Raw genomic sequence first — 12624 nt, 5'->3', positions numbered from 1 at the left:
GATCCCCTAGAGCAGCCCCTGCCTCCTTCCGAGAGGACCACTCTCGCCAGGGAGTGCGAGGCAGAAAACACCTGGAAACTGCAGTCACCTGAGGCAGAGGGCTCTCTCTCCGGGTGGTGTCCAAGGGCGACAGACCTCCCCAAAGAGGGGAGGCACAGCACAGTTCCTTCTACCTGCTCTCCCTCCTCACCATAACCTTCTGTCCTAGCATGCTGCTCTCCTCTCAGGCCCTGCCTGCGCCCTCTTCCTCCCCACCTGGGGACACCCCAGGGGGCCTCACACCCCTCTCCATCCATGGAAATCTTCCTCAACCACCAGGGACTTGCTCCATCCTTCATCCTCCTCTGAAAACTTTCTTCCATCCTGTGGCTCACACTGGTCTCCCCCCTCAGACTAGCATATGTATATGTATATGAATATGTGTATGTGTATGCATATATCTGTATATGTATCTATCTACATTACATCTGTACACTGTGCCATATGCAATGAGCAAGCAGTGAGTACCCATTAAATGTCTGGCATGTGAAAACAAAGAATGAATGCATGAATGAAGGAATGGCTGGAACAAACAAATGAAGAGATGAATGAATGAACTTTCTCTTGCTTGCACTAATCTTGGCTTCTTGGTGACAATGGGGGGACTGCTGTGTTTCCTCCTCTGGCCTCTACCTCATGCTTAACTGCTTAGCTGGGTGCCCAGCACTCCTAGCACATAGACTGTAGCCCCAGGAAGAATCTTTGATAATTAAAGGTGATGTAGCATGTGGGTTACAGACTAGAGAATCCAAACATCATCATTTTGCAGTTGCCCCAAATCTGGGTAAAATATTTTCATCAAAATCAAATTTTAAGTTGGGAGAAATTAGTTTGAGGAGTTATGTTTTGCTCTAATTCACTTTTTAAAATCTCATAACTTTATTTAGCAGGTATATTCACATTAAGAATAGCTCACCTTGTACCAGGGGGTAAGGGGTGGGGGAGGAATAAATTGGGAGATTGGGATTGACATATACACACTACTATATGTAAAATAGATAACTAATAAGAACCTACTGTATAGCACAGGGAACTCTACTCACTACTCTGTAATGGCCTATTTGGGAATAGAATCTAAAAAAAGAGTGGATATATGTATATGTACAACTGATTCGCTTTGCTGTACCCCTGAAACTAACACAACATTGTAAATCAACTATAGTCCAATTAAAAAAAGAAAAAACGAATCGCTCACCTTGCCCTGTGCGAGGCACTGATCCTCACAACAACCCTATGAGGCAGGTACTATATTATTCCCTTTTATAGATGTGGAAGCCGAGCACGGGGGTTCAGTAAGGGGCCTAAGGATGCACAGCTTACATGTGGCAGAGCTGGGATTTGAACATGGGCATCTGGACCAGAGCCCTTATACTCAGCTTCAACCCTCTGTCACCTTCTGAGTGCATTTGCAGGGCTTCATGTTTTTTTCTGGGCCTCAGTTTTTCCCATCTGTAAAATAGGGAGAGGGGGTGATTTGACTCACTATCCCAAAGGCTTTCCCTTACAGGACCTTTGGATTTAAGTTGTGAATTCTCTCTGGACACCAGTAAATATGGAAATGCCAGTTGGGAGGTGAGTATCAATAAGTCAGACTGATCCCACCAGGGAAACTCTTGAGGCATTTGTGCTGCTGGCTCCCCCAAAACCTAGCTTGAAGGGATGAGTGGACAGATAAGGTATAGGATACAATGGCATGGCATGGCATTTATTAAGCACCTACTGAATATCAGGTCTATGACAGTTTTACTGATAAGGACACAGGCCCAGAAAAGGCAAGCAACCTCCCCTTTGTAGAACAGCATAGAAGTAGGGGAGGCAGCATTTGAACCTGGCCTGCCTAGCTCTGAAGCTAGATTTATAACCTCTATACTTCATGTCCATGGGTCACACTAAGTTGCCTCCTCTTAGTCAGTCACTTGGGTTCTGGTTCTGGCTCTGCTTCTAACTCACTAAGATTGAGCGGTCAGTGCCCCTCACTGTGCCTGGATTTCCCTCTCTGTAAAGTAGCTGTGGGTGGAGTTGGTTGGTCCCTCAGCCATTTGCCTTCGGGGGAAGCGGTTTTCACTCTTGCCACCAGGGGGCGCTGTGACCCTAGTGACTCAGCCAGACACGCCTTTGTAGCCAAAAGTCCCGTGGAAGCATTTAGGGAACTCCTAAATCATCTCCTTCCCCCATTTTACAGATAGGAAGACTGCCAAAAGAATGACCACGGGGGGTTTCCCTGGTGGCGCAGTGGTTGAGAGTCCGCCTGCCGATGCAGGGGACACGGGTTCGTGCCCCGGTCCGGGAAGATCCCACATGCCGCGGAGCGGCTAGGCCCGTGAGCCATGGCCGCTGAGCCTGCGCGTCCGGAGCCTGTGCTCCCGTAACGGGAGAGGCCACAACAGTGAGAGGCCCGCGTACCGCAAAAAAGTAAAACAATGACCATGGTTTTGAAAGGTGGAGTCCAGGCTGAGGAGGTGGGCACTGTCCTTAGCTCAGAAGTGTGGACATTCTGCTCATGCCGATTAATTAATTACCAGGGCCTTCCCTGCCCTGGGCCCCAGTTTGGGCTCTCAGACACAGAGAGGCACCAGACCTGGCACTTCTCCTCAGGAGCTTCGCAGTCTGTAGGGAAGAGATAGACAGGCAGGCCCACCATGACCACAGCCTCCAAACTCCAGGGAGCCCAGGGAAGCCCTGCATAGCATGATTTAGTGCCTCTAACCTCATGACATCCTGACAGGTGTCATCCCCCATTTTTCAGATGGGAAAACTGAGACTCAGATAAGGTACATCATATCACTCACCCAAGTTCACATAGCTAGTAAGTAGCAGAGTTGGGATTCAAACCAAAGTCTGTCAATCTTCACTTACAGAGGAGACATTTGACTAGGGTTTTGAAGGATGAATAGAAATTCACCAAGATGGTTGGTAGGAAATGAATATTATAGCAAGAAAGTGAATTGGATTTCTCCCAAGCTTGAGCTTTATTGTATTCCAGGTTTCCTTAAAGTGAGGGCTGTGGAGGGCTTCCGTGGGGTGGTGAGTATCAGAGATGGTTCATGTGGGGAGATCAAGGCCCAGAGAGGGACAGAGGCCTACTGGGTGGTCAATGAGTGTGGCCACTGACAGATTGTATGTTGCTTCCCCAGCATCTCTGGATGTAGGAAGTCCAGTTGAACAGCCATGGAATGGGACAATGACACAGGCCAGGCCCTGGGCTTGCCGCCCACCACCTGCGTCTACCAAGAGAACTTCAAGCGGCTACTGCTGCCACCTGTGTACTCGGTGGTGCTGGCAGCCGGCCTGCCACTGAACGCCTGCGTCATTGCCCAGATTTGCACATCCCGCCGGGCCCTGACCCGCACGGCCGTGTACACCCTGAACTTGGCCCTGGCGGACCTGCTGTATGCCTGCTCCCTGCCCCTGCTCATCTACAACTATGCCCAAGGTGACCACTGGCCCTTCGGAGACCTCGCCTGCCGCCTGGTCCGCTTCCTCTTCTATGCCAACCTACACGGCAGCATCCTCTTTCTTACCTGCATCAGCTTCCAGCGTTACCTAGGCATCTGCCATCCTCTGGCCCCCTGGCACAAGCGTGGGGGCCGCCGGGCTGCCTGGCTAGTGTGTGGGGCTGTATGGCTGGCTGTGACGACCCAGTGCCTGCCCACAGCCCTCTTTGCTGCCACAGGCATCCAGCGTAACCGCACGGTCTGCTATGACCTGAGCCCACCTGCCCTGGCCACCCACTACATGCCCTATGGCATGGCCCTCACAGTCATCGGCTTCCTGCTGCCCTTTGTTGCCCTGCTGGCCTGCTACTGCTGCCTGGCCCGTCGTCTGTGCCGCCAGGACGGCCCAGCAGGGCCTGTGGCCCAGGAGCGGCGTGGCAAGGCAGCCCGCATGGCTGTGGTGGTGGCAGCTGCCTTTGCCATCAGCTTCCTGCCTTTCCACATCACCAAGACAGCCTACCTGGCAGTGCGCTCTACACCCGGCCTCCCCTGCCCTGTGCTGGAGGGCTTCGCGGCTGCCTACAAGGGCACGCGGCCCTTTGCCAGTGCCAACAGTGTGCTGGACCCCATCCTCTTCTACTTCACCCAGAAGAAGTTCCGCCGGCGGCCACATGAACTGCTACAGAAACTCACAGCCAAGTGGCAGCGACAGGGTCGCTGAGTCCACTGGGGCAGGACACGTGGGGGCTGGGCAACCATTGTGTTTGCCACTGTGGCTGGGGCACCAGAAGCTCCACCAGCCCCAAACCATGCAGAGAATTAGAGCTTAGCTCAGCTGGGCATAGAGTGAGACCCCCCCACAGACCCCAAAACTTCACCAACAACTATTTATTAAGCCCTTTTTCTGGACCAGGCCCTGTGGGTACAGAGAGAGACAAGCCTGGGCCTGGTTCTCCAGGTCTCAAGAAGCCATGGAGAGTTGGGGAGAGAGTTAAGCTGCTCACAAAAATATAGTACGACATGTACTGTAACTGAGGAGTATGCTGCATACTTTGGAGTCACCAATAAAGGGAGTAAGAGAAGATGGGAGGGGGAAGTGAGAGCTTCTGGGAAGGGCCATTTGAGCTGGGTTTTGAGGGATGATTATGAGATCTGTGGGGGATGTGCTATGTTCCATTCATTCATTTGGTACTCCTCTGCCGCTCCTCATCCTCTCTGCTCCTTGTCCTCATCTCCACACACTCCCGCCCCACCCCCGCTCACTACTCCTCCATTCCTTATTCCCTCCTCCCAGATCTCAGTTTTCCTCCTGTGGAACAATCTGGCCAGCCCATGGCTGCTAGTATGCCACACAGACCCAGTACTGGCAGAACCAGCCATGGCAAAGGGAGTCTTCCACCTTAGAAGGTTACAGCGGAAAGAGGAAAGGGCAGAGGGCCAAGGCAGGGAGGGGGAGGACTGTACAACTTCTTCAGTATTTTTCTTTTAGCCCTGCCTAATCTCCAAGGCTGTTCAGCCAAGGGGACCTTTAGAGAAGGGCTCTGCAGGAGTTAAACGCCACAGTAATGTCTGAGGTATGCTTGCAGCTGGTGGAGGAAGGGGGAAAACCAGGCCCCAACCCATCTTGGGAATCCATTGAAAGTGCCCTTGCTGGAGAGGCTGACAATTTGGACAGAAGGCAATTTGATTCTTTGGGTCACAGTGAGACAGATGTGTGGGGACATCAGAAGACAGAGACTGGTTCTTAGTCCCCTTATAGTGCAATGCTGTGCCAAGCAGTCCAGGTGTTACCCATCTTGCATCTGAGACCAGGCTCTTCAGCTGCCTGTCATGGGGGAGTAAGAGATGGGGGAGCAGAAGGCAGAGGGCCTCCGCCAACGGCCCAGGCTAAGCGCGGCAGCGAGTCCCAGATGACTGTCCTAGCAGGATGCCAAGAACTGTGACCCCTTGGTTACTTTTCCAAGAGTGGAAATTGTGGGCCACAGGTAAATTCCATTCCCAGCTTCCCTTGCAAGGCAGAATAGCGTAAAGGGTTCAGACCCCAGAGCCAGATCACCTGGGTGTGTATCCTGGGTCTATCATTTACTAGCTGTGTTACTCTGGGGAAGTTATTTAACTTCTTCATACCTTAACTTCCATAACTGTAAAGTGGGAGTAATACTGGTACCTATTTTGTAAAGTTGTTGTGAGGATTAATTTAACTAATATGTGCAAAGCACTTAGAACAATGCCTGGAACATAGTAGGCATGCAATGAATGTTACTGTTATAATGGTTTTGCCTTTTGCTCACACAAGTTCCTCTAGGGTCTGTCTCTAGGAATAGGCATAGGAGGTTTCTAAACAAGGAGCTTGAAGCAGGGGAGACTGCAAGGGTTTTTATTTCTCCTTTAGCTAGGAGGCAGCTAGTCTTTTAAGAAAAAAAAATTCAGCACACTTTTTTGAGAATAAGAGCCATAATCCATGAGCCCCATCTGTTCCTATGAGAAGGAAAAATCATTTATTACATGCCAGGACCAGGGAGGGATTCCAAGCACCATTTGGGGGGCTTGAATTCCTCCTTCCCTTCCCCCTCCTTTGGTTCTTTTCCTCTTCCCCACCGCCCTTCTCCCTTCTCACTTTAACCCAGAGCACTCTCGGTGATGGAGGGGCAGGGCAGTGGGGTGGGGGGTGCTTACTCTGGGAAGGTCTGCTTGCTGGCATGGGGACAGAGACGACACAGACAGGTGGAGTGTGGTGAGGGGCAGGAGGGACCAAAGGGGTTGCGGAAGACTTCCTGGGGGAAGGAGTGGTGCAGCTCGGTCTCAAAGGATAGATGTAATTACACTGAAGGAAAAAGGGTAAGGGTGTTCCCTGGTGCAGGGAACAGCACAAACAAAGGCATGGAGGCTGCCGGAGGAAGGATAGGCGGGGCTGTGGCCTGATATGAAGCTGGAGAGTTAGCAGGGCTAGAGAGGAAAAGGCTGCCGGCCAGGGAAACACTGGGGAGCCACAAGGACAGTAGTGGCCATTGGCCGGGTTCTGTGGATTCCGGGAACCATGCAACGTGTGGTATACTCATTTTCTCATTTAATCCTTATAATACCTTATACTGGGGAAGCTGAGACCCGGATGTGGGAACTGACTTACTACCAAGGTCACACAGCCTTTCTCTAACCCAAATACTAGATCCTCCCCTGCTTCACCCTCCCTTCCCTCCCCTTTCCTTTCTTCACCTGACTTCCAAGTGCCCACCTGCCCCACCCAGTCCTAGTAACTGGGGACCCCTAGGAAGTTGTGCCAACCACAATGTCAATTCTCTTTTAGTTAGGCACAGTCTCTTAGGATGAAAACTTCATTTCCTAGCCTCTCTTGCAGCTAGGTATGGCCAGATAAATTACTCCTGGTCCATGGGATATAAGCCAAATGCCCTAAGGCAGTTTAATATGGGGGGAGGGAATGTCTTTAAAAGACAGGTGGTGTCTGGCCTCCCTTCCCTTCTTGTTGCTTACATTGTGACGTCACAGCTGGAGCACCATCTTGGAACATGAGAAGCAGCTTGCGTTTCTGACCATTCCCGTTTGGGGTCACCTAAATCCAGACTTTTGCATGAGAGAGAAATAAATGTCTACCTTTTTTAAGCCACCAGTTTTTCAGGCCTTTGTTACCCACAGCCAGAACTAATCCCTTTACTCAGTATGCCTACTGAGATGGCGGACCTCGGTGGAGGCCAGGCAGTGTCATGGACTGGAAGGGGGGACAAGATCCAGCCTGGTGCGGGGGGCTGAGGCCTCCACCTAAGGAGGAGCTAGGAGTCAACAGGGTCTGGAGACACCAGGAAGGCTTCTTAGGAGAGTGGCAACGCCTGGGGAGTGGTCATCCCACTTTTGGCTTGAAGCTGAGGGAGTGGATGGGCTTCCTGAGGAAGAGAGTAAGAAGAGAGGGCCTGGATAGAGTCCTGGGAACTCTAGCATCAGGGCCCTGGGAAGAAGGAGGAGCCGGAGAGGTAGAGGGTCAAAGCCTGGGGTTTCGGAATGATGGTGGCGTGATGGCACAGTGGAGGTAGGTGAGTCAAGGAGCAGCTGGAGGGGAGGAAGTGGAGATGCTGGGTGGGGAAGAAGAGAGAGAGGAAGATTCCAAAGGAGGCCAGGCCCAGGGAAGGAGCTTCCAAGACAGGGAACCCGTGAGTGTTGGCTGCTGGAGGTTGAGGACAGGGAGTCCGAGGGGTAGGGCCAAGATGGGGGAGCCAGAGAGTCAGGAACCAGGGTTTGTCTCAGGAGACTTCCATGCCAAGCAGGAAAAGCCCAGGGGCACTGGATCTGTCCTAGCGAGGATGCTGCTGGCTCCTCCCTCCAGCTCAGACCCAGCCCTACCCTCAGAAAGAATCCAAGGGCTGGGGGTGCAGACAAGGAAACAGTTCATCCAGCAAACAACATTTATTGTGCACCTACTGTATGCTAAGCATCATCCTGAGCATTGGGTCCCTGCCCTCAGTGAGCTCCTAGTCTGATGGAGGATGGCAATAATGAAAAAAACACATACATATCTGGATCATTACAACCAGGCAGGAGAGCTCAGAAGAACATAAAGAGGGCCAGGGGACAAGGAAGGTGTCACTAAGGAGGCAAAAAGCTCCTGGAATGGTCAGGGACCAATAGAGGCTGAGGACCAGGGGAGCCTTGACCCAGCTTGAGGTGAAGAGAAGATTTCTTAGCTGAGGTCTTTGGGCCTCAGTGCAGAAGGGCTGTTTCTGACTCTGACTTTGAACAAGCCCCCTTCACTTCTCTGAGCCTCTGTTTCCTTACCTGTAAAATAATGTTAATACTACCAGCCCTCCCTATGCCCCCAGAGGTATGGAGCATGGAAAAGTTAGGGCATAATTTTCATAAAGTACAAAAGAGTATTATAACCCAAGAGAAGAATGGGCAGGAGACACAAACAGGCACTTCACAGAAAAGGAAACACATCATCAAAAAACATAGAAGAGGTATTCGACCCTAGCTTGACAATGCCTCTCCAACGTTGAACAACAGCATAGCTGTTGCTCCAGCACTTCTGCGCACGTGCATGTGAAGTCATGCACAACACTGAGCTGCACTGTTCACAAGCACGAACAGCTGGAACCACCCAAATGCCCATCCATGAGAGAGTGGATGAATACACTGTGCTATATTCACACACTGGAATGTTAACACACAGCCAGAATGCACTATACCGACACGCAAAGTGGATAAATCTTAGCAGTATATTAAGTACAAAGAAATCCCAAAAAATTATACACAGCAAGATGCCCTTTTTATAAAGTTTTAAATAACTAGAATGAAAATATATACTTTGAAGGAATACACAGATGCAATAAAACTATATAAAAAGCGGCTTCCCTGGTGGCTCAGTGGTTGAGAGTCCGCCTGCCGATGCAGGGGACACGGGTTCGTGCCCCGGTCCGGGAGGATCCCGCATGCCGCGGAGCAGCTGGGCCCGTGTGCCATGGCCGGTGAGCCTGCGCGTCCGGAGCCTGTACTCCGCAACAGGAGAGGCCGCAACGGTGAGAGGCCCGCGTACCGCAAAAAAAAAAAACTATATAAAAAGGAAAGCAAGGGAATGCTGAACACAGGAGGCGATGGTTATCATGGGTGGTGGGATAGCAGCAGGAGAATGAGTGGTGGGAGAAATATATAATGAGATATAGAACATTGTAAAGGCCCTAGTTGTTTTGCTTTTTGATAGGAATCAATTAAATAACTGGTAAGAATGTGTCATGAACAAAAGGTTACAAATAATCCAATTCTGTGCACTTGAGGCCTAATTATACAGGAAAGGGGACAATCTCGGGTCAATTCTATTTGAATTTGGAATGGAATTAGGAGCCAGACTCCCCCTAAGACAGCTCCTGTCCAGAGCTCATTGCTTCTTGGAGTCCTCTCACTCCTCATCTTTCTCCCTCTTAAGTGCCTGAGGCCCATTATTGGCCTTGACTGTGACCATCACAATCTTCCTATCTTCATTTCCCCAAGGGATTCTACAGCCCTGATATTGCTGGGTCACCACAACTCACTGGGTAGATGGGGTATTGTTTTCATTCCCCTTTCACAGGTGAGGAGCCTGAGGCCCAAAGGAAAAGAGCAACATGCTGAGGGTCACCTGTCACATATGTAAGGGTGCCTGCATTGGGCCCAGCTTAGTGTTGCTCTCTGCCCTGGCACCCAGTGCTTCCAGACCCCTTCTAGATGAATATTCTGAGGGTTAAAAACACCCAAGCCCTCTCTGTGCCTGGAAGATGACTTTGTCTCATCCTGAATCAGAAGGGGCTGGTGGGGGGAGCACTCGTGAAGTACTCTAAGCAGCCAAGCCAATCTCCGATTGCGTGAGCTTCTCATTGGGTGGAGGCCCAGCGTAGGTCCTTAAACACCCTCCCTCCCCACCAAGGGGATTCCTGGTCCAAAGGGCCCAACTAGCCCACCTCAAGGCCAAGCTGCAGGGTGCTGGGAGACTGTGACCTGAGTCTCTGCTCCTCTCCATCAGCTTCACCATCTGTGATTTGGGAATAAAAATCTCTATCCTCTATCCCAGAAGTGACATGAAAACAGAAAATGACCAGGTGTGACAGAGCTTGGAAAATTACAAATTTCAGATGGCAGGGGCCATCATTATTATTGGAAGAGAGCAGTGACTTCCAGGATGAGGGTCCCCCCCACCATACCAAAACAACCTAGAAGAGACAAGAGTCTGATTTCAAATAGAGTCAGAGAGAGGCACCCTTGGGGAAACTTAAACCCACTCCATACTTTTCAGATGAGGCAGCTGAGGCCCAGGGAAGTGCAGGTATTAACCCAAGGTCACACAGCAAGGAAAGGGCAGAGAGACAATAGGCCAGACAGAGCTCTCTTCCTTGTTATCAATTTCCCGTTGAAGAGTGAGCGATATGCTGGCCCCTTTGAGACAGAGAGGAGGTAAGGTTGAGTTGAGGGACTTATTGGAGGCTGCTCTCAACTCAAAGAGGAAGAGCTTTCTCCCTACAGTTATTTCCCACAACCCAAGGGAAGCAGCAAGCAGGGCCCTGGGGTTCTCGCTGAGTCCTCCGTGTCTCATGCGGTAGTCAGGCAATCCCTGAGTGTCTACCTTCCTGCCCTATGTCCAGCCCTGCCTGTTCATCTGGACCGGGGCCTCCTGCTCCCAGGGCCTCCTAGCTAATGGGGCCCAGCCACAGTCCTCTTGGGCTAAGGGTAACATGAGTGTCCGCTGTTCCTGGGGAGGCTGATCCCAGGCCCAGGGAGGAGGAGGATACTGCTGGGGGCTCATCAGGGATCTGGAACCAGCACAGGCTGTCTGGAGGAGCATGGTGTTTGAAGCTCCTGAAATCTGAATTCGAGTCATACCAGGAGCTGCCATTTCCTGACTTTGACACTGGTCAAAGTTCTTCTTGACCCACAGAGAAGGAGCAATAAGATCTACCTCCAAGGGTGGTGTGAAGAAGTAGAAGCCACCCACACCTTGCCTGACAGGAGGGCGGATGGGAGTCAGGTAGGAGTGTAGGTTTGGCAGTGGTAAATCCAGGGCGTTCCCGTCAAAGCGCCTTTTTTTTGGGGGGGGGGTGGTGGTACGCGGGCCTCTCACTGCTGTGGCCTCTCCCGTTGCGGAGCACAGGCTCCGGACGCGAAGGCTCCAGCCGCTCGGCGGCATGTGGGATCTTCCCAGACCGGGCACGAAACCCGAGTCCCCTGCGTCGGCAGGCAGACTCCCAACCACTGCGCCACCAGGGAAGCCCCAAAGCGCCTTTTGTGTTTTAAGTCGAAGGAAGGGCAGTGCACTTTGCGAAGGGAATAGGTTTGAAACGGCTCCTGAAGGGACTAGTTAACGACTAGAAGGAAGTAAAGGAAGTGGTCTTCCCAACTATCCGGGTTTGTTTGGTTTTTTTTTTTTGTGGCGGGTGCAGCTTTAGTCATCCAAGGCTCCACGGGGGTGGGCGAATCCGGCCGGTAGACGGCGCTAGAGCCGCGTACCCCAGAGAGCTGGAGAAGGAGGGGGCGGGGTACAAGGCGCGCGGCTGGAAACGTGGGGGCGTGGTCACAAAAGGGTGGGGGCCCCTGGAGCGGCTTGGGGAGGGTGGGGGGACAGTCAGCGCTGGACTGGCCGCAGAGGTGGGAGGGGCGGGGCGTTTGGGGGCTCCAGGGGCTGGACCCGGTCGCAGTTACAGCGGGATTCGCAGCGAAGGACCTGGTAGGAGGCGTGGCCTGGGCGGGGTGAAGGGGCAGGACAGGGAGCTGCAAGCGCCCGGGTTGGTCTGCGGCGCGCACCGCTCCCCCTGGAGGCGAGTCTCTCGGCTGGGAGAGTGTTTCTGCTTGTACCTGAGTGTCGGTGTTGTGTACGAGAGTTTGTGGGTCCGAGGTTGCCATGTTGGGGTCCCTTGGGCAGGAGGCGTTTCCGCCCGAATGCAGAGGGTGCGCCACCCCGACTGTACGCCTGCGGAGCCGACCACACTCAGAGTGTGCGTGTTGCAGCGAGTGCTGGGGGGATGGGGGTCAGCTCTGCCCGCTGAGCTCCCGAGGGGCTCATCTGGAGGGTCGCTTCACTCAGCCTGTGCTCAAGCAGTCTTATTTCTCCTTCCGCTCCTCCCCGATTCCCTCCCCTCCCCCTCACTCCCGATTCCCAGACTAGAGCGCGCCGGGAGCCCACCCCCTCTTTTGGGCGCGAGGCCCCGCCCCCCACCCCCTTTCCTCCGCCACAAAGTTTATTTGCAACAAAAGGGAGCGAGGAGCAGGCAGCCTAGAGGGAGGAAGCGGGAGCCGGAGCGGGAGCGCGAAGGGAGGCAGGCAGGCCGGCTGGCGGGCGGGCGCAGAGCCGAGGAACGGAGCGCTGGGATCCAGCCAGTACCGGGTCGGGCCGCGATGCTCCGGGTCGCACCGGGCGAGGCGGGGGCTGGGCCCGGGAGTCGACTCTGAGGCGGGAGGGGTCGCGCGGGATGGAGCCGATGCGGCCCGCGGGCGCAGAAACTTGAGCCGCAGCAGATAAACCTGTGCTCCGGTCCCTGCGCCCTTTCCCCGCTAACCGCCTCGCACTGCGGCTGCAGGACCCAGGACTTCGGACCCCGGCCGCTGCGCTCCTTTGGGGCGGGGGCGCAGGGGGGGTTGGCCGCGGCTCCCCGAGGCCAGCCCCCCCAGAGTGAGTGCCGCCACC

At 53.3% G+C, this 12624-nt stretch overlaps 1 protein-coding gene across 1 annotated transcript; it reads left to right on the top strand.

Annotated features, from left to right (window-relative positions):
• Nucleotides 1–3207: 3207 nt before the first annotated feature.
• P2RY6 (pyrimidinergic receptor P2Y6) lies at nt 3208–4194 on the top strand (the record flags this gene model as incomplete). The annotated part of the gene is made up of 1 exon (XM_079708048.1): nt 3208–4194. The coding sequence occupies one exon, from the start codon at nt 3208–3210 to the stop codon at nt 4192–4194; it is 987 nt and encodes a 328-aa protein (XP_079564174.1).
• Between the last annotated feature and the right edge of the window lie 8430 nt (nt 4195–12624).

Source organism: Hyperoodon ampullatus, assembly GCF_949752795.1.
Source record: "Hyperoodon ampullatus genome assembly, chromosome: 7".
In the NCBI taxonomy this organism is placed as follows: Eukaryota; Metazoa; Chordata; class Mammalia; order Artiodactyla; family Ziphiidae; genus Hyperoodon; species Hyperoodon ampullatus.
The sequence above is the reverse complement of the archived record's forward strand: the minus strand, read 5'-3'. Positions and strand labels throughout refer to the sequence as shown.